This window comes from Eucyclogobius newberryi, unplaced genomic scaffold, assembly GCF_026437365.1.
Source record: "Eucyclogobius newberryi isolate DKJ021-1_F unplaced genomic scaffold, fEucNew1.0.hap1 SCAF_12, whole genome shotgun sequence".
NCBI classification, from domain to species: Eukaryota; Metazoa; Chordata; class Actinopteri; order Gobiiformes; family Gobiidae; genus Eucyclogobius; species Eucyclogobius newberryi.
This window is the reverse complement of record NW_027315746.1, coordinates 32,913,064-32,934,702: the sequence shown is the minus strand read 5'-3', so window position 1 is coordinate 32,934,702 and position 21,639 is coordinate 32,913,064. Positions and strand designations below refer to the sequence as shown.

General features: G+C 45.9%; 1 protein-coding gene across 1 annotated transcript in view; it reads right to left on the bottom strand.

Annotated features, from left to right (window-relative positions):
• Positions 1-21,634, bottom strand: part of LOC140355869 (uncharacterized) — an 84,479-nt gene extending 62,845 nt beyond the window's left edge. The window contains exons 1-4 of the mRNA XM_072440509.1: positions 20,649-21,634; positions 20,180-20,564; positions 15,307-15,348; positions 11,573-11,665 (exon numbers count right to left, since the gene is read on the bottom strand). Of these exons, the coding sequence (XP_072296610.1) occupies positions 11,573-11,665; positions 15,307-15,348; positions 20,180-20,564; positions 20,649-21,634 (1,506 nt within the window). The remainder of the gene's footprint in view (positions 1-11,572; positions 11,666-15,306; positions 15,349-20,179; positions 20,565-20,648) is intronic.
• Positions 21,635-21,639: the final 5 nt, after the last annotated feature.

Below are 21,639 nucleotides of genomic sequence, written 5' to 3'. Positions count from 1 at the left end.
GGTCACTGCCCCCTCACAAAACCTTGATACCGAGTAAGCTAACTGTCATTCTGATCAATCTCAAAAAGTTGCTCAGTTTTGGGATGTTCAAATCACTGATGCTCCAAATGCTCTGCGTAACCACGTGACACGCGGTAGTTATGGTGTTGTTTCCCCCTCGCAAACTGACTGCCCCCGTTACTAGGTCAAGTGACCCGGATGACGACGTCAGCGTGAAGCTATGTATTGTTGCTGGGACAACGGTAAAAACGTGTATATCTTTCATAAAAAGCAATAAACATGTAAAATAATAGTATAAACACACTCTCAGTAATTCACTTCACATCCAGCCGAACCGATAAAAAGAGTTCACTTCATTAGTGTTGTTGTTTTACGTTTGTAGCGTTAGACGACTAGCGTTAGCCGACTAGCGTTAGCCGACTAGCTAACGTCACAAACAAGTTAAAACTATGGCCTAAACACCGGATATAAGTGAAGGAAACACATTCCTTTACAAATATAATGTCATTCTTCACTTACCTTCGGCTATGTTGAGTTGGAGTCGTTGTAGGTCGCGGGTTTAAGCAGCGAGTCCAGCAGCATGGCAGGCACTAGATCATACACGCCTAACTCACGGAAGTACTTCTTCTTCTTCTAGTATTGTTTATCAGCAGTTGGCACGCAACTAAAGGTGCCACCACCATTACCGCCACCGGCCGGTATGGAGTGTGGGTTGGGAAGGCCCCAACAGTCCTTAAATCCTCCCCATTGATCCTGTTGACTTAAGGTACATAAGGAGTACCTTTACTATAACCTCTTGTGAGATGTTCAGCAATCATTCCTTGATACTAAATCTAATCCCATGTTCACATACTCTCTCTCACAATTTGTCTTTGCTGTTGATATTTCGGGCAATGAATAATGACATGCTCCACTGTCTCTTGGACTCTGCAGTGCTCGCACTCCCCTGTTCAATGTTTCCCTATTATTCTGAGGGTGTCATTCAGCCCTGTGTGTCCCAACCTCAGACACGTCAGAACGTCCTCCTCTCTGCGGCTCTTACTGCTCCACTCTCTTGTTCTCCCCTCTGCTCTCGTTTGTATAATATAGAAAAACCGGCCTTTGAGGCAAGATAAGATAAGATATGCCTTTAATGTCCACACATGGGGAAATGTGGGTGTTACAACACAGTAGATACAGGGGGAAAGGACAGATAACTTATAGGAAGTTAAAAAAAACACTCTTAATAGAAGAACTCTTATAAACAAAAACTCTTATCAACAAAACCTTGTAAACAGGTCCTCTCATATCTTAATAGGGAATGGAGGGCAGAAAAATAAAAATAAAGATAAAATAAAATAATAATAATAACAGAAATAAAAGTAGCAGGCATAAGACAAATAATACTAATAATAATGGTAAAGTAAACACTCTTATTTACATCAGTTGTATGCACATGAATGAAATTAATTGCGTGTGAGTATGACAGTAATTGCACATGAATATGACAGTATTGCACATGGTTAAATCAGTATTGCACTTGTTCAGGGCTAGCAGTGTTTGTTATACAGTCTGACAGCAGCAGGAAGGAAAGACCTGTGAAACCTCTCCCTCACACAGCGAGGTTGGATCAGTCTCTCTGAAGCTGCTCTCCAGAGCGGACAGAGTGTCCTGCAGGGGGCGACACTCATGGTCCAGCATAGATGTGAATCTAGTCAGGACCCTTCTGTCCCCCACCTCCTGCACCAAGTCCAGAGCGCAGCCCAGGACGGAGCGGGACTTCTTAAAGACTTTGTCCAGCTTCTTCCTCTCCCTCTCTGTGATGCTGCTGCTCCAGCAGGCCACACCTACAGGAGCTGAGGCCACCACAGAGTCAGAGAAGGTTTTCAGGAGTGGCCCTGTCACTCCAAAAGACCTGAGTCTCATGAGGTAGAGCCGACTCTGGCTCTTCCTGTACAGTGCGTCTGTGTTATGAGTCCAGTTCAGTTTGTGGTTCAGATGAACACCCAGGTCCTTGTATGAGTCCACTCTCTCAATGTCCCGTCCCTGGATGTTCAGTGGTGAGGGGGCAGTGGGGTGGCGTCTGCGGAAATCCACCACCATCTCCTTGGTCTTCCCCGCGTTGATGAGGAGGTGGTTCCGCTGACACCAGTCCACAAAGTCCTGTACCAGTCCAGTCCCCTGCATCATCGTCGTCTGTGATGAGTCCGATGATGGCAGAGTGGTCAGAGAACTTCTGCAGGACACAGCTGTCCGTGTCGTGTCTGAGGTCTGCAGTGTAGAGGGTGAAGAGAAAAGGCAAAATGACAGTGCCTCTGTGAGGTAGTCCAGGATCAAGCTTGTCCCTCAGGAGCAGCGGCTGGATGGCGTTGAAGGAGCTAGAGAGATCAAAGAACAGGATCCTCACAGAGCTGCCAGGTTTCTCCAGGTGAGAGAGAGAGCGGTGCAGCAGGGAGATGACGGCGTCCTCCACTCCGATGCCGGTATGCAAACTGCAGCGGGTCCATGGCTGGGCTCACGGTGGAGCGGAGGTGGTCCAGGACCAGCCGCTCCAGTGTCTTCATCAGGTGGGACGTGAGAGCCACCGGCCTGAAGCTGTTAAGCTGAAGTCTTTGGCGCGCGGTGTCTTGGGCACAGGTACCAGACAGGAGGTCTTCAGACCTGTGGTACCACCCTGAGCTTCAGGCTCATGTTGAAGACATGCTCCATAACTCCACACAGTTCATCTGCAGGACTTAAGGAGCCTGGGGCTGATGCCGTCAGGTCCTGCTGCCCTCCTCACTTTAATCCTCTTCAGCTCTCTCCTCACCTGTGCTGTTGAGAGAGTCAGTGGTTGGCAGGGGGACTGTGTGCTGGGGGGATGGGTGAGTCCAGGCAAAGTGGGGAGCTGATGGGCTGGAGCAGAGGTGTGAAGAGGGACGGGTGCAGGGCATTGTGCAGCTGTGCAGGGGGAGGAGCAAGCAACCCATCTCCTCTGCCATCGTTTCCTAACTTCTTCCATAATTGTGGTTTTGATTTATGTTTTACAATGCAAAATGGGGATGTCCACCTCTGCTTTTGTAGCTCCTCCTTTTGCATATTTATGTGCCAGCTCGTTCCCTTCCACCCCTATGTGAGTGTGTACTTGTTTCCCTTGTCTGTTTATTCTTTCTAGCACTTGTCCTATTTCACAGATTACGTCTTGTCTGGTTTCCGAGCTCAAATGTTTAATACTTGTTATTGCTCTACTTGAATCTGATGCAACTAGATTTTTCTCTTGCCCATTTTCCTCCTCCAGTTTAGTGCCAAAAGCACAGCCAACAGTTCTGCTGTTTACACAGCTATGTAATCACTTACTCTTTTTTTTACAACAATGTCTATATCATGGATGACAAAAGCTACTCCAACCTTACCACTAGTTAACTTTGATGCATCAGTGTAAATTACTAGATTTTCTGAATACTCTCTATTTATGTACCCGTTCACATTAACACTACTACATTTCTTTCTTCTCAACAAACTCAGATCTACCCCAGGCTCTTTCAGAAACCATGGAGGGACATTAGAGTTTGGAACTGTCGGGCTCACGTTCAGCTGGTTAATTCCTATTTATTTGAGCTTCACTCTCTCCTATCCACCCAAAGCTGGTGAACTGTGCTTTTTCTTTTTCCTGACATGGTTTTAGTACATTTAGTCCTGGGTGGCTTACACTATGTCCTTGTAAATTAACCCAATATGTTAGAATCATCTGCTCTCTTCTGCTATCTAGAGGCATCTCCCCCTTTTCAACTTGGAGTGCATCTACTGGAGTTGACCTCATCGCCCCACAACACACTCTTAAAGCTTGGTTCTGAACTATATCTAATTTTTTTAGATTACTCCTTGAAGCTGAGCAATATACAATACACCCATAGTCAATCGATGATCTGATCAGAGCCATATATATTACCTTCAGGCATTTCCGGCTAGCTCCCCACTCCCGTCCCCACTCCCGTCCTCTCAAGCACCTCATAATGTTTACCACTTTTTTACACTTCTCTACTGTTTTACTTATATGCACTCCCCATGTCAATATAGTGTCAAACCACAACCCCAAATACTTAAACTCACACTCGTAAAAAACATTGTTTTTGTCTTATTTACAGAAAATCTAAATCCCCACTTAATTGTCCATGTTTCCACTTAATGTATGGCTTGTTGCAATTTCCCCCCAGTATATTCAATATTTCTACCTCTCTTCCACATTACTCCATCATCTGCAAAAAGAGAGACCCCTATAGGGCCTTCCACATTACAAAATATTTCATTATTCATAATAGAAAACAGCACCGGGCCCACTACACTCCCCTGTGGCGTACCATTTTTGATGTCATACTTTGAGCTAAAATCTTTCCCCACACGCACTGAAATATTCCTACCAAAAAATTCCTAACCCATCCTAACATCTTGCCTCTTATTCCCATCTGATGCAACCTTATAATTAGCCCCTCCCTCCACATCATATCATCAGCTTTTTCAATGTCAAAAAATACTGCAACAACACACTCCTTATTCACTTGGGCTTTTCTAATTTCATGCTCCAAAATAACTGCTGGGTCTATTGTACTCCTGCCTTTCCTAAATCCAGACTGGTGGCTTTTAATCATTTCATTTTTTTCCAAAATATAGCATAGTCTTTCATTGATCATTTTTTCCATTAGTTTCCCTACATGCGATGTCAAGGCTCTAGGTCTATAGCTCACTGCCAAGCTGGGATCCTTACCTGGTTTACAATTTGGTACTATTACTGCCTCCTTCTACTGGTCTGGTAGGAATTCTCCATCCACACTTTATTATACAACTGTAAAATTAAGGCTTTACTTTTTCCACTGAGGTTCTTCAACATACAATAACTTCATCTTTTCATACTTATTTAAAGCGTCATTGAGTTCCTTCATTGTAAATTCAACATTAATTGCACTATCATAGTCACTGATATCATCTAATCTATTGGTGTTATTTCCCACAATCTTTCTTCTTGCTCTCTTTTCCTCTACACTCAGATTTTCCCGACTATTAACTTTTACATATTGCCTAGCTAACAACTCAGCTTTATTTGCATTATCTAGAACTACTTCTTCTCCATTTTTCATCACTGGGTAACTAAAACTTTTATTAATACCAGCCATTCTTTTAATTGTTCCCCAAACCTGACCTACCGATGATTGTCTACCAAGCGTGTCACAGTAACCTCTCCAATACTCTTTCTCCTTTTACCGTTCTTTTTACCATTGCCATTTTCTTTTTATAATCAATATAATTTTGAAAACAATCATTTCTTTTCAATACTTTAAATGCTTTATTCCTCGCTCGAATGGCATTTGTGCATTCTTCAGACCACCAAGGGACAATCTTTCGGTTTTGCTTACCTTTGCTCTTCCTTATTGTCTGCTTTGCTGCTCTCACAATCGCGAGACACAAATAAGTTTACATCCACATTTACTTTCTCCATTTCCATCCATCCATCCATCTTCTACCGCTTTATCCGGGGCCGGGTCGCGGGGGCAGCAGTCTGAGCAGGGACTCACAGACTTCCTTCTCCCCAGACACTTCCTCTAACTCCTCCGGGGGGATCCCGAGGCGTTCCCAGGCCAGCCGAGAGACATAGTCTCTCCAGCGTGTCCTGGGTCTTCCCCGGGGCCTCTTCCCGGTGGGACATGCCTGAAACACCTCCCGAGGGAGGCGCCCAGGAGGCATCCGGAACAGATGCCCGAGCCACCTCAGCTGGCTCCTCTCGACGTGGAGGAGCAGCGGCTCTACTCCGAGCTCCCCCCGTGTGGCCGAGCTCCTCACCTTATCTCTAAGGGAGCGTCCAGCCACACGGCGGAGGAAACTCATTTCGACCGCTTGTATCCGCGATCTTGTTCTTTCGGTCACTACCCAAAGCTCATGACCATAGGTGAGGGTAGGAACATAGACCGACCGGTAAATCGAGAGCTTTGCCTTTCGGCTCAGCTCCCTCTTCACCACAACGGTCCGATGCAGCGACTGCATCACTGCAGCCGCTGCACCGATCCGCCTGTCGATCTCACGCTCCATCCTTCCCTCACTCGTGAACAAGACCCCGAGATACTTGAACTCCTCCACTTGGGGCAAGGACACCCCACCCACCTGAAGAGGGCAAGCCACCTTTTTCCGGTCGAGAACCATGGCCTCGGATTTAGAGGTGCTGATTCTCATCCCAGCCGCTTCACACTCGGCTGCAAACCGTCCCAGTGCATGTTGCAGGTCCGGGTTTGATGGAGCCATCAGGACAACATCGTCTGCAAACAGCAGAGATGAGATCCTGTGGTCCCCAAACCGGACACCCTCCGACCCCTGACTGCGCCTAGAAATTCTGTCCATAAAAATTATGAACAGAACCGGTGACAAAGGGCAGCCCTGGAGGAGTCCAACATGCACTGGGAACAGGTCTGACTTACTGCCGGCAATGCGAACACAGCTCCTGCTCCGGTCATACAGGGACCGGACAGCCCTGAGCAAAGGGCCCCGGACCCCGTACTCCCGGAGCACCCCCCAAAGGACACCCCGAGGGACACGGTCGAAAGCCTTCTCCAGATCCACAAAGCACATGTGGACTGGTTGGGCAAACTCCCATGAACCCTCGAGCACCCGATGGAGGGTATAGAGCTGGTCCAGTGTTCCACGACCGGGACGAAAACCACTCTGCTCCTCCTGAATCCGAGGTTCGACTATCGGTCGGATTCTCCTCTCCAGTACCTTGGAATAGACCTTACCCGGGAGGCTGAGGAGTGTGATCCCTCTGTAGTTGGAACACACCCTCCGGTCCCCCTTCTTGAACAGAGGGACCACCACCCCGGTCTGCCAGTCCAGAGGCACGGTCCCCGAACGCCACGCGATGTTGCAGAGACGTGTCAACCAAGACAGTCCTACAACATCCAGATACTTTAGGTACTCAGGGCGGATTTCATCCACCCCCGGAGCCCTGCCACCGAGGAGTTTGCGAACAACCTCAGTGACTTCAGCTTGGCTGATGGATGAGCCAGCCTCCGAGTCCCCGGTCTCTACTTCCTCTTCGGAAGACGTGACTGAGGGATTAAGGAGATCCTCAAAGTATCCCTTCCACCGTCCGACGACATCCCCAGTCGAGGTCAGCAGGTCTCCACCCGCACCGTAAACGGTGTTGGTGAGACACTGCTTCCCCCTCCTGAGGCGCCGGACGGTTTGCCAGAATTTCTTTGGTGCCGACCGATAGTCCTCCTCCATGGCCTCCCCGAACTCCTCCCAGGCCCGGGTTTTTGCCTCTGCGACAGCACGGGCCGCGGCTCGCTTGGCCTGCCGGTACCCGTCGATGACCTCCGGAGACCTACAAGCTAGAGTGGCCTGATAGGCCTCCTTCTTCAGTCTGACGGCATCCCTTACTTCCGGTGTCCACCACCGGGTTCGGGGGTTGCCGCCACGACAGGCACCGGAGACCTTGCGACCACAGCCCCGAGTAGCCGCATCAACAATGGAGGCGGAGAACATGGTCCACTCGGACTCAATGTCCCCAGCCTCCCCCGGGACATGGGAGAAGCTCTCCCGGAGGTGCGAGTTGAATACCCTACTGACAGAGGGCTCCACTAGACGTTCCCAACAGACCCTCACAATGCGCTTGGGTCTGCCAAGTCTGTCCGGCTTCCTCCTCCGCCAGCGGATCCAACTCACCACCAGGTGGTGATCGGTTGACAACTCTGCCCCTCTCTTCACCCGAGTGTCCAAGACACGCGGCCGGAGGTCTGATGACACGACAGCAAAGTCGATCATTGACCTCCGGCCTAGGGTGTCCTGGTGCCATGTGCACTGATGGACACCCTTGTGCTTGAACATGGTGTTCGTTATGGACAATCCGTGGCTAGCACAGAAGTCCAATAACTGAACACCGCTCGGGTTCAGATCGGGGAAGCCGTTCTTCCCGATCACCCCTCTCCAGGTGTCACTGTCATTGCCCACGTGGGCGTTGAAGTCCCCCAGTAGAACAACAGAGTCCCCGGTCGGTGCACTGTCCAGTACCCCTCCCAAGGACTCCAAGAAGGCCGGGTACTCTGCACTGCTGTTCGGCCCGTAGGCCGCCACAACAGTGAGAGACCTGTCCCCCACCCGAAGGCGGAGGGACGCGACCCTCTCGTTCACCGGGGTAAACTCCAACACGTGGCGGCTGAGCTGAGGGGCTATCAGCAAGCCCACACCAGCCCGCCGCCTCTCCCCGCGGGCAACACCAGAGAAGTGGAGCGTCCAGCCCCTCTCGAGGAGATGGGTTCCAGAGCCCAAACTGTGCTTTCTCCATTTCATTTTCACAAATGACCCTGAATTTATTCCAGTCTATTCCTTTAAAACACCACCTACTTATTCCTTCCGTGCACTCTCATAATTAAAACTTATCTGTTTTTATTGGGTAGTGATCACTCCTTATCAACGACCCAGGTGCTCATCCCAGCAATATGATGGGCTGATTTTGTTCCATTCCTTGCATTAAATCTAGTTCCACTCCCGTCATTCAAACATACAAGACCCTTCATATCCATTAAATCCTCTATCACCAACCCATTCTCATCATTATGCCCACAACGTACTATGAGCATTAAAATGACCACAACATGTAGATTTGCCCTCAAGATGAACCATAAAATCCTGCAGACCCTCCAGTGTTAAACGCTTAAGATGAGATAAGATATTCCTTTTTTGTCCACACATGGGGAAATTTTGTTGTTGCAACGCAGGTAGATTCAGAGGAAAAGGATAGATAACTTATAGGAAGTTTAAAAAGCACTCTTAATAGAAGAACTCTCCCCCACACTTCTATCACAATGAATTCTAATTCTTTCCCTTTACTTAAAACTCTATACTGATCCCATTCCTGATAAATATTGCACATCCTCCACCATTTCCTCCTTGCCTATCCCTTCGAACACACTCGTACCCTCTAATAACAAAATCTAATGTTGGCTTTAGCCAGGTTTCTTGAACACAAATGACATCCGGTTTCACCTTACTATCTTGTACATATCCTTTAAATTCCTGTCCATTTGCAATGAGACTCCTGGCATTCCACTGCAGTATAATCAGGTCTTCTCACTTGTTTCTCCTCCTGCCTTACTGTTCCCCTCTAACCTTTTGTTCATTAGCTCCCAAGAGATACCTTTAGCACCCAAGAATTTCTCCGCCCCCTCTACTATCATCTTAGCTTTGTCTGGTTTACGTTTGACTTGTTCAGAGCAATTTATCACATAAGACAAAAATACTACCAAGTCATCAACAGCAAGTACTATACTTGTTCCTCCTCTTTTTGGAACAACACTGGTGTCAGCAGTGTTTCCTCGTTTCTGTATTTGGACCTTCGTTGCAGCTTCTGCATACGAGATGTTATTCAACATTTTTACCTTTTCAATTTGTACAGCTTTCTTTCTTACCTCACATCCACCAAACGTCGCAGTGTGCTGTCCCCCACAATTACAGCACTTAATCTGAGCATTTTCCTCACATTCTTCAATCTTATGTTCACCTCCACATTTTAAACATTTCTGCTTGCCTCTTTACACCGTGGCCATAAAGCTGACACTTGTAGCACCGGAGTGGAGGAGGGACATATTCTCTTACCAGGAAACTCAAACAGCCGACCTTCACTCTCTCAGGAAGCACATCTTAAAATTCCAATAAAACCGACATGCTCTGAATTCTTTGGCCATCACTCCATCTCATCAATCTCTTAACAGAATCCACCCCTGCACCCAAACTGTTTTTAAACTTATTCAGATCTTCATCCAGGGGGATTCCTGTGACTACTCCACGTGCTCCTTTCCTTTCTCCAACAACCTTAAACTCACTTACAGCCATCTTTCCAATGCTACTAATCTGCATTGCTGAGTTTTTCTGCGCCTCCGAATCACACACAATCAGTAGATTACCATCTCTCAACACTGGCAAATGCTACATCCCCCAATATCTTCTTTATCTCCCTTGACAGCGCCAAGATTCCAATTTTTCCTAACTCACTCTCAGTTTTAAATTGAAGGATTACTTTAGGATTATTCTGCTCTCTCACGACTCTTTTCCGACCCTCCGATCTCCCTTCATCTGGACTGGGCAGAAGAATGAAGCGATACATGAGCATAAGTAACAAACATAGTAGCATAATCAATATACTTCATTCCCCCTGTTGATATCTGAAGGAGATCACAATCAGAACCCATATATAATCAAATAATTCACATAAAATCACTGGTGAGAAAACCGTGCATCAATATAAACATGTCTACTACAGAACTGCAAAACTTTCCCATTGTTCGGCTCACCAGACAACTCTGAAAAATAAAGCACAGCGCAGCACACTAGACAAAGGGAAAGGTTAGAGTAGATAACATTCCTCTTCCTCCGGGAGGACAGCATCTTCCTTTGGCACCAACATATCAACATATACTGACCTCCTCCTGCCTGAGCCACAAAGCCGCCGATCGTTCGTTCCACCAGGCGGGTAAGACACCGTGAAGGTCTTGATACAGGGTATGCAGCCATAGCCACACAAGACCAGGATGGCCAGGAAAACGGCGAGGGAGAGTATCACAGACGACATTAACCCTTTCCATTGTCATGGAATCAGACATACACCGATGCTATTCCGTAACACATCGAGAACACAATTCAACTTAGAAAATGAAACGACACAGAAATATGAGACATTTGTATGGCAAGCTTGGGAGAAAACGCCTGGACTGATCACGCAGGCTGTGGTACGCAGCCTGCGTGATCCTCCTGCGTCTCACCCCGTTTTTTCCCATGCTGGTTGGTTTTGTTAGATATTCTGGAATAGGCGGGTCACATTTCTCATTGGTCAGCTTCACATCAAGGCACTTGTTTTACAGCTGGTATTTTTCCTAGAGATCAAGCCTTGGGTAAACATTACCCAAACTCCTCTGGGCTGTCACCCCCCTAGGGTAAACATCCTTTGGCCCATCTTTACGACCCCTTCACAAATGCAGTTTGTCACACACCCGTTATTCTCTTAGACTAATGATGCAGATAAAATATCACTATTATGCAGATAAAATACATCACAGAAATATAATCATATATTCACATTTTATCACATCCATTTACCAAAATAATTCATCCATGAATCCCAAATGGATGTGTCTACCCCCGAATGCTTTTTCATCTTTCTATTTAGTGTGCGTAATCCGTCAACAACCTGGGTCAAACGGCCCCCTTCGCGTGTGTTATTCGGTATAAAAGTACAACATTGCTCCTCCCCTATCATGGCGCAAATCCCGCCTTTCTCTGCCAAGAGCATGTCCAAGGCTATACGATTCTGGAAGGCCATCAGAGAGGTAGCGGCTAGCTGCTCGTGTACAGCAGTGAATCCTTCCTGGGAAAAATTACCCAGTCTCTGAACATTATAATGGATGTAATTAATTCTATCAACGTTTTTATTTATAGTACACCACGGGCAAAAGAATGATTCAAATCCTGCGGCCACTTGATTACTTATTTTATACTCGTCTGGCACACCCCGTGGGACTCCTATGGCATCGACATAGGTTGGGTCAGCTTCACTCAGCCAGGGAGTGGATTTCCCTACCGATCTCATGGGACGCAGTGGGTTCTCTGCCATCCGGACAGGAGAATCAGCCCACTGCAAAATGTCGTTAGCTGTCATGGGAAACACGTCTGCCTGCACAATGAGAGATACTAGGGCACAAGGACCTTCATTCTTGCCGTCTAATGCATGGTGAAGCACTTTGCCTCCGCACCACCAATAGAGATCTGCGCGCGTCAGTAGAACGATATCTCTATGTAAGCTATACATTAGCGCGCAGGTCCCTTCCGGGACGTGGCCAAATTTATTTCCACCTCCGGATTTATTAATACTTCCCCTGCCCAGTAAACTCCTAACCGTGGTACAGAGGCTGAGCAGGCATAGTACTCGTTGCAACACGATTTTATTTGGTTACATGAAACGGAATGCAGGACATGCGGATCAGCGGTGGCAGACACGCGCCCGCCGAAAAAACATCGAAAAACAGACCCAAAAACAACAAGACACTTCCGGCTACCCACAATGCCACCCTCTCTCTTCAAGGGGCCAGCCAGGCAGGTAACAATGTATTTCCGGGAGACTACGCACCACACAGAGAACTGCTGCCTCTCACTGGTGATAGTCCGTTATGACGCTCTGTACACCTGCTGATGCAAAGAGGGGACAAGCAAAGTCTTCACTGACACAGATTTAAACCCCAGATCAAAGAAGTAGGACAAAAGTGATCTCCTCTGAACTGCAAACCTGTTACACTCCATTAAAACATGGGGGACAGTTTCTTCTTTTCCACAGGTTTCACATTGGCCATTATGATGTTTTCCAGTCAAGAAGAGGTCCGATGCTAAGCCCCAGTCACAGTCTCGTTATCAGGCCAGGTAGTTTATGAATATTCACCTTCAAAAAACAAGGAATTCTTTCAATAGCTTCTACTGTCTTTTATAGTAGGTTTAATTTCTAGGTATCAAGCACACCTTGTACTTTTTTCAATTCAACCCTATTTAGATAATAATAATACAATTTTATAGCTTCTAAATCAGGTAAACTAGAAAGTCAAATCTAAGTTTTTTTTTTTAGTACTTTTTGTCTCCAGGTATCATACACACTTTTTAATTTTTCAAATTAACCCTTTATAGGTTTTTAATGAATATTCATCTTTAAAAATCTAGGAAGGCGGCAACCCCCGAACCCGGTGGTGGACGCCGGAAGTACGGGATGGCGTAAGGGATAAGGTTTCTTCTGCTTATGGGACTCCTAAGGCCGTTGACAGGTATCGGCAGGCCAAGCACACCGCTTGTGTCACAGAGGCAAAAACCCGGGGCGCTCCCAGGGAAATTCACTGTCACTGTTGTTTGGTCACAGTCTCAATAATCGTGATCAATCATTAAATCGTGATATTTAATCAAAACGGTAAAATTTGACATCCCTGCTCTAAAACAAATAATTGTTTGAATAATCGTGATTACAGTTATGGTTTTAATAACTGTGATTGTCATATTTTTTTCATTAATTGAGCCTTAACGTTACTTTTCACTTGCAGATTTAATAGTGAGACAAACAAAAATCACACCTTTAGCAAAATGGAGAAAGAAATGTGACTATTTTTTGTGTTAAAAGTCAGTCTGCTTTTAATAAGACAAACTCAACTCAAACTGAAATCGTCAGTGTTGAAAGAAAAGCGTTCAATCATCTGTCACGTGGCCCGGCTCGGAAAGTGTTATAATAATGGGCTCTGGCAACATCCAGACAGTTTTCTTCCTTATACGCTGCAAAACGGAAGCGCTGGGCTGAACGTCTGCTCAGGCGCGTTACATGAGAGACACGCAACTTTGTAACACACAATCAAGACGCCAAACCGTTCTATTCAAACAGGCCTGCGAGACTCATCGACACCACATTCAACAGTCCCTAGTTCAAAGGGCACGTTACAGGTTTTTATTTGGTGTGTCTGTATCTGTTGTACATATGAACCATAGTTTTACACCGATCGAGCGGCTATATGCAAGGAAAAGTACAAACAAATCTATAGTAAATGACAGGAAGTGACATCACATTAGGGTCCAGCCAGAGTAGATGTATAATTTACACAAAACAACTGTTTTTCACCCTATAAATGTTAATTCAACAAAATAAAGTAGCGCTCATATATTTCTATTTGTCGAATCAAAAAGTGGTTGCTGGGTAATTCACTAGTGTGACGTCATAAATTACAAACAGGAAGTAAAACTATAAACCTAAACCTCTACGGCCAAAACCGTGCAGTAGACACGATTAAAGCGGGCAAAACTATTTAGTATCTTTATGAGAAGACTAAGGCAAAAATAGTGACAAAAATCTTTATCTAATTCCTGATAACGATAATCAGACAATATTATTTCAATACAACAGAAATGTGTTTAAATGTGTTAGTTGAGGTTTGAACTTTTTACCATCAACAATAAACTTAATATTCAAATTCAGCCCAACTTAAAAACAACATTGATTTTATATATTTTGCTAACAGAACATGTATTTAACCCAAAGTGGAACGACAACACCACAAGATCACAGGAGTTCACACTATTGCAAATATTTTTTTTTTATTTTTATAGAAAACGACCAGTGTATTTACATGAAAAACGACAGAATGAACCCATAATTCACTCCCAAATCTCACAGTATCTCACTTGTTTATTCTTTTCTGTTGTTGTGAATATTAATCCTTCAAAAGAACCCAAAATGAATTTGACAAAGACACCATTGATCGATTGTTCGACTAAAGGTCTACAGCACAACTCAACAGGACACATTTTGACTTTTTTTTTAATACGCTCTGATTTTGAATACAGCCCAAAATGGGTTTGAATATTGAGCAAATGGTTCATGGTTTTGAACCGTCATCATATTTGCAGTGGTTTTCAAAGCAAAGAGTTCAGTTGGATTTAACCAATTATTCAAAATATTACCTCATGACCATAGGTGAGGGAATGTAGATTGACCGGTAAATTGAGAGCTTTGCCTTTCGACTCAGCTCCTTCTTCACCACAACAGACCGCTGCACCGATCCAACTGTCAATCTAACGTTCCCTCTTCCCTCACTCGTGAACAAGACCCCGAGATACTTGAACTCCTCCACTTGGGGCAAGGACTCCCCACCCACCTGGAAAGGGCAAGACACCTTTTTCCGGTTGAGAACCATGGCCTCGGATTTGGAGCTGATTCTCATCCCAGCCGCTTCACACTCGGCTCAAACCGTCCCAGTGCATGTTGCAGGTCCGGGTTTGATGGAGCCATCAGGACAACATCGTCTGCAAACAGCAGAGATGAAATCCTGTGGTCCCCAAACCCTCCGACCCCTGACTGCGCCTAGAAATTCTGTCCATAAAAACAAAAAACAGAACCTGTGACAAAGGGATGCCCTGGCATCCAACACGCACTGGGAACAGGTCTGACTTACTCCAATGTACACAGCTCCTGCTCCAGTCATACAGGGACCGGACAGCCCTGAGCAAAGGGCCCCGGACCCCGTAGCCCCAGAGCACCCCCCAAAGGACACCCCGAAGGACACGGTTGAAAGCCTTCTCCAGATCCACAAAGCACATGTGGACTGGTTGGGCAAACTCCCATAAACCCTCGAGCACCCGATGGAGAGTCTAGAGCTGGTCCAGTGTTCCACGACCGGGACAAAAACCACTCTGCTCCTCCTGAATCTGAGGTTCGACTATCAGTCGTATTCTCCTCTTCAGTACCCTGGAACAGACCTTACTGAGGAGTGTGATCCCTTTGTAGTTGGAACACACCCTCCGGTCCCCTTTCTTGAACGGAGGGATGACCACTCCGGTCTGCCAGTCCAGAGACACTTAGATGTGTCAGCCAAGACAGTCCTACAACATCCAGAAAAATTTTAGGTACTCAGGGCAGATCTCATCCACCCCAAGAGCCCTGCCACCAAGGAGTCTGCCAACAACCTCAATGACTTCAGCTTGGGCGATGGACGAGTCAGCCTCAGAGTCTTCAGTCTGCTTCCTCTTCGGAATATGTGATAGTGGGATTACGGAGGTTCTCAATGTATTCCTTCCACCGTCCTGACAACATCCCCAGTTGAGGTCAGCAGGTCTCCACCCGCACCGTAAACGGTGTTGGTGAAGCACTGCTTCCCACTTCTGAGGCGACGGACGGTTTTCCAGAATTTCTTTGGGGGCAACCAGTAGTCCTCCTCCATGATCTCCCCAAACTCCTCTCAGCGACAGCACAAGCTGCGGCTCGTCTGGTCAGCCGATACCTGTCAAAGGCCTCAGGAGTCCTACAAGCCAAAGAGGCCTGATAGGCCTACTTCTTCAGCCTGACAACATCCCTTCCGGTGTCCACCACCGGGTTCGGGCGTTGCCGTACCTGCAGGCACCTGAGACCTTGCGACCACAGCTCTGAGCAGCCGCATCGACGATGGAGGTCACGAAAATGGTCCACTCTGACTCAATGTCCCCAGCCTCCCCCAAGAAATGGGAGAAGCTGTTCCGAAGGTGTGAGTTGAAGACCCTACTGACAGAGGGCTCCGCAAGACGTTCTCAACAGACCCTCACAATGCGCTTGTGTCTGCACAGCTTCCTCCTCCGCCAGCGGATCCAACTCACCACCAGGTGGTGATCAGTTGACAGCTCTGCTCCTCTCTTCACCCGAGTGTCCAAGATACGTGGCCGGAGGTCAGATGACACGACAACGAAGCCGATAATTGATCTCCAGCCTAGGGTGTCCTCATACTTCCCAAATTATTTACCATCCCAGGGGGGAGATAACACATTAAAAAATGGGAGATTGCCCCCCTATGCGGGAGATTTCAAATTTTAACAGAATTAACCGAAAATAACACTAATGAGGCGAGCCACATCAAATCAAATCAAATCAATTTATTTTTGTAAGGCCCAAAATCACAACAACAGTTGCCTCTGAGGGCCACAGGGAGAAATGAATCAACAATGTCTGTGGTGGCGAGGGACGATGTCCCAGGGTCCTCTGTCCTTAGACTCTCCTTCTCGGCCAGGAAAAACTACAAAAAAACCTCTTTGGGAAAAAAGCGTAGAAACCTGGAGGAGTTCCAGTGAAGGAGAGATCCGACTCTCACAGACGGACAGACGGACACAAGGAGACTGGAGCTGGACCCACTCTTCAGGCAGATGAGGGACCGACTGAGGCGAACTGGACCCACTCTTCAGGCAGATGAGGGACCGACTGAGGCGAACTGGACCCACTCTTCAGGCAGATGAGGGACCGTCTGAGTCGAGCTGGACCCACTCTTCAGGCAGAAGAGGGACCGTCTGAGTCGAGCTGGACCCACTCTTCAGGCAGAAGAGGGACCGTCGGAGGCGAGCTGGACCCACTCTTCAGGCAGACGAGGGACCGTCGGAGGCGAGCTGGACCCACTCTTCAGGCAGATGAGGGACCGACTGAGGCGAACTGGAGCCACTCTTCAGGCAGATGAGGGACCGTCCACACAGGGCAGGGACCACTTCACCAGGGGAGGGGCATCTGGGTCCACAGGTCCTCAGGAGTGAGAGAAAGAAAAAGAAGGCGGTGAACAGTTTGCAAGTGGAATTAAAAAATAAATATTGTTTGATAGCATAAGTAGTCAGAAGAAGAAGAGGATAGTGCTCAAGCTGCCATACTTTCCCCAGCATAGTTACTCCTAGGGCAGCGTAGCTGAAGCTGTGGGTTTATCTTTCTGTTCCTAACTACTCTGACCATAAGCGATTTCGAAGAGGAACGTTTTAAGCCTGGACTTAAATGAAGAGACTGTGTCAGCATATTTAACATGGGTCGGGAGCTGATTCCATAACACAGGAGCTTGGTAGCTAAACGCTCTACCTCCTACAGTACTTTTAGAGACTCTTGGCACCACCAGAAGGCCAGCATTCTGAGAGCGAAGAGCTCTGTTTGGATGATATGGTTCTATAGCATCTTTGAGGTAGGATGGGGCCATGTCATTTATGGCTTTGTAGGTCAAGAGTAGAATTTTGAATTTGATTCTAGACTCGACGGGGAGCCAGTGAAGAGACTTCAGCACTGGCGTAATGTGCTCTCTTCTTTTTGTTCCTGTTAGTAATCTTGCTGCTGCATTTTGAACCAGTTGAAAGCTTTTTATGGAGCTTTTAGGACACGCTGCAAGCAGGGAGTTACAGTAGTCTAATCTAGTCGTTACAAATGCATGGATAAGTTTTTCAGCATCACTTTTAGGCAGGATTCTTCTGATTTTGGCGATGTTGCGCAAATGGAAATAGGCTGTTTTACAAGCTTGATTTATATGAGCTTTAAATGAGAGCTCCTGGTCAAATAAGACTCCAAGGTTTCTTACAGTAGAACTGGAGGCTACACTGACATTGTCCAGTGTGACTATCTGCTCAGATAGAGCGTCTCGTAGATGCTTAGGGCCAAGCACAATGACCTCGGTTTTTTCAGGGTTAAGAAGCAGGTAGTTTAGTGTCATCCAGGTTTTTATCTCCTTCACACAAGTACTAAGTCTGTCTACTTGATCGCTCTGATCAGGTTTCATTGATAAATACAGCTGAGTGTCGTCTGCATAGCAGTGGAAGTTAATGCCATGCTTTCTAATAATGTTGCCTAATGGTAGCATATAAAGAGTAAACAGAATTGGACCGAGTACCGAACCCTGTGGCACACCGTAAATTACTTTAGAGCTTGGTGAGGAGCTCTGGTTTACATTAACAAATTGGAACCTATCAGATAGATAGGATTTAAACCAGCTGAGGGCTGTTCCTCCAACACCTACATCACATTCTAACCTCTGCAGTAGAATGTTGTGGTCGATGGTGTCAAACGCTGCGCTGAGGTCCAACAGGACCAGGATTGAGACACATGACTCATCGGATGCATATTCGTCCCACTTTACGCTTCATAGTATATTTCTATATTAAACAAGCATGTGGTGTAGAACCGGTATTTATTTTCATCAGTCAATTTATCCTTATTGGCGCCGCTATCTTTGTTAACGCTCATGTCGTTCACTATCATGGTGTAGATTTCGGATTAAATTTGACCTGCGTTGAATTCTGGGATGGAAACGCTCAGCATCGTAATCTCAACAAACATGGCGGCGCCCGTGTCCCCCGTATGCTCCCCCCCCCCGCTCGCCTTTGCTACCAAAGTAAAGGCTAGTAGAAAAGGTCAATTTTTATTTTTTTAAATAAATATCTCCAAGAGAGTTGGGAAGTATGCGTCCTGGTGCCACGTGCACTGATGGACACCCTTGTGCTTGAACATGGTGTTTGTTATGGACAATATTCTCTGGGGCTAGGATTTTAGGTAGTTATTGTTCAGATTTAAATTTAAAAAGGGCAAAATCTGAAGCTTGTTCAGCAAAACATTAATACCTACCGAGTCTCGTTTTCTGAAAAGGGAGCACTTTATCCATTGACTGACAACTATAACTCTAAAAAAAAAAGATCAATAAAAAGTCTATAAACCAGAATGATTTTGTGTAGTTTAATAAACAAAAATATCAAAGCAAGTAATTACACATTAATTACACCAGCTATGTCTGGGATCAACGTGAAAAGTAAGTTTTGATTAATTCTAAAATAATCTGGATGAAACCTCAATTTAATGCCACTCTGCAAGTTTCAGCCACTCTCAGGTCTCATGTGTCCAAGAGAAGGCCCAGATGTGGATCAAGGCCTCCTCAGAGATCTTTGGGTCCTTAGAGCCGTCTGTGGCGCTGGTCTTTGCTCAGAGTTTAGCGTTCGAAGATTTGACATTCTGAGCACAGTGCTGAGACGTGGGAGACAATGGAAGCCCCTCCCACACATCATTAGCAGGTCATGAGGAAGTACATTAAATATGACATAAACACATTTCTAACACAGTTCTTAAGGCAAACTAAACTAAAGCATGATTTATTTACAAGTTTAGATCACACAGTAAACGTTAAGTCAGTTTAAATGTGAAATACAGTCATTAAGGACTTCATCCTGAGAAAGTTTCCATCCAGCAGAACAAGAGGATTTGTTACAGTGGACGATTCCACTTCTCCACAGGGGTCAGGTCCTTGGACCCATTTGGTGTCCTCTGTGTTCTTTATCAGAGGTGTTGACCCAAAGGGGGGGAGGGGGGTGTGGTGAAGACAGTGTTGTTGGTCAATGGGGGGATGGGGAACATTCTTCCACCCATCCAACATTTTGCTTTGCTTTCTGCAACAGTGTCTTAATTATGAAAAGGTAATGTCTCTTAAAGGTCTCTATGGACACATATGTCCTACAGAGGCCATTTTGTTCAGAAAGAGCTCTTTGAATAGAAATTTAACGTTAAACATACCGGTCGCATACAATAGTGTCTTGAAGCCATGGGGCGGGAAAAGCCCTGTCCATTCTGACGCTAATCAGGTACTCAGTGATGAGGGAGCTAACATCAGCTAACAAAAGGGTTTTGATAGCCCTTTACAGTTAGGATACAAAGGAGAGTAATCTCAAGTGAAATTGTAAACACCCTTCATAGAGTAGAGTAAATATTTGCATTCTCAGACTACATCCACATATTGAGAATGACTCTTGAAGGAGTTGGGAAAAAAAAACAGTGTCCAGATGATGAGCTCATTTATGGTAAAACATGAACATTAGCAGGCGTTTGATATGAAAACACATGCATCTGATAAAAGCCTTAGGCCTAAGGCTTTTCAACAGTGTGGACTCTCATGTGTTTTATTAAGCTGCCTGAGTGGAAAAATGCCTTCTGACAAACATCACAGCTGTAAGGTTTCTCTCCAGTGTGGACTCTCATGTGTGATGTTAAGTTGCCTGACTGGAAAAATGCCTTCTGACAAACATCACAGCTGTAAGGTTTCTCTCCAGTGTGGATTCTCATGTGTGATGTTAAGTTGCTTGAGCTTGAAAATGCCTTCTCACAAACATCACAGCTGTAAGGTTTTTCTCCAGTGTGGATTCTCATGTGTGTTATTAAGCTGCTTGACTGGGAAAATGCCGTCTCACAAACATCACAGCTGTAAGGTTTCTCTCCAGTGTGGATTCTGGTGTGACTTTTGAGAGCGCTTGCTGTAGAAAAACTGTTTCCACACTGGTCACACTCATTTAGTGTTATTCCTGTGTGGGTTGTGTAGTGATTCGAGAGCTCAGGTGATGTTCTAAAAGCCTTTTCACACTGGTCACACTTAAAAGGTTTCTCTCCAGTGTGGACTCTCATGTGTTTTTTTAAGCAGCTTGAGCTTGAAAATGCCTTCTCACAAACATCACAGCTGTAAGGTTTTTCTCCAGTGTGGACTCTCATGTGTGATGTTAAGTGACTTGAGCTTGAAAATGCCTTCTCACAAAAATCACAGCTGTAAGGTTTATCTCCAGTGTGGACTCTCATGTGTTTTATTAAGCTGCTTGAGCTTGAAAATGTCTTCTGACAAACATTACAGCTGTAAGGTTTCTCTCCAGTGTGGACTCTCATGTGTTTTATTAAGCTGCTTGAGCTTGAAAATGTCTTCTGACAAACATCACAGCTGTAAGATTTCTCTCCAGTGTGGATTCTCATGTGTGATGTTAAGCTGCTTGAGCATGAAAATGCCGTCTCACAAACATCACAACTGTAAGGTTTCTCTCCAGTGTGGATTCTCATGTGTGATGTTAAGCTGCTTGAGCATGAAAATGTCTTCTGACAAACATCACAACTGTAAGGTTTCTCTCCAGTGTGGATTCTCATGTGTGATGTTAAGCTGCTTGACTGGGAAAATGCCGTCTCACAAACATCACAACTGTAAGGTTTTTCTCCAGTGTGGACTCTCATGTGTGATGTTAAGTGGCTTGAGCATGAAAATGCCTTCTCACAAACATCACAGCTGTAAGGTTTATCTCCAGTGTGGACTCTCATGTGTTTTATTAAGCTGCACAAGTATGAAAATGCCGTCTCACAAACATCACAGCTGTAAGGTTTTTCTCCAGTGTGGACTCTCATGTGTGATGTTAAGTTGCTTGAGCTTGAAAATGTCTTCTGACAAACATCACAGCTGTAAGGTTTCTCTCCAGTGTGGAATCTCATGTGTTTTTTTAAGTAGCTTGAGCTTGAAAATGTCTTCTGACAAACATCACAGCTGTAAGGTTTCTCTCCAGTGTGGATTCTCATGTGTT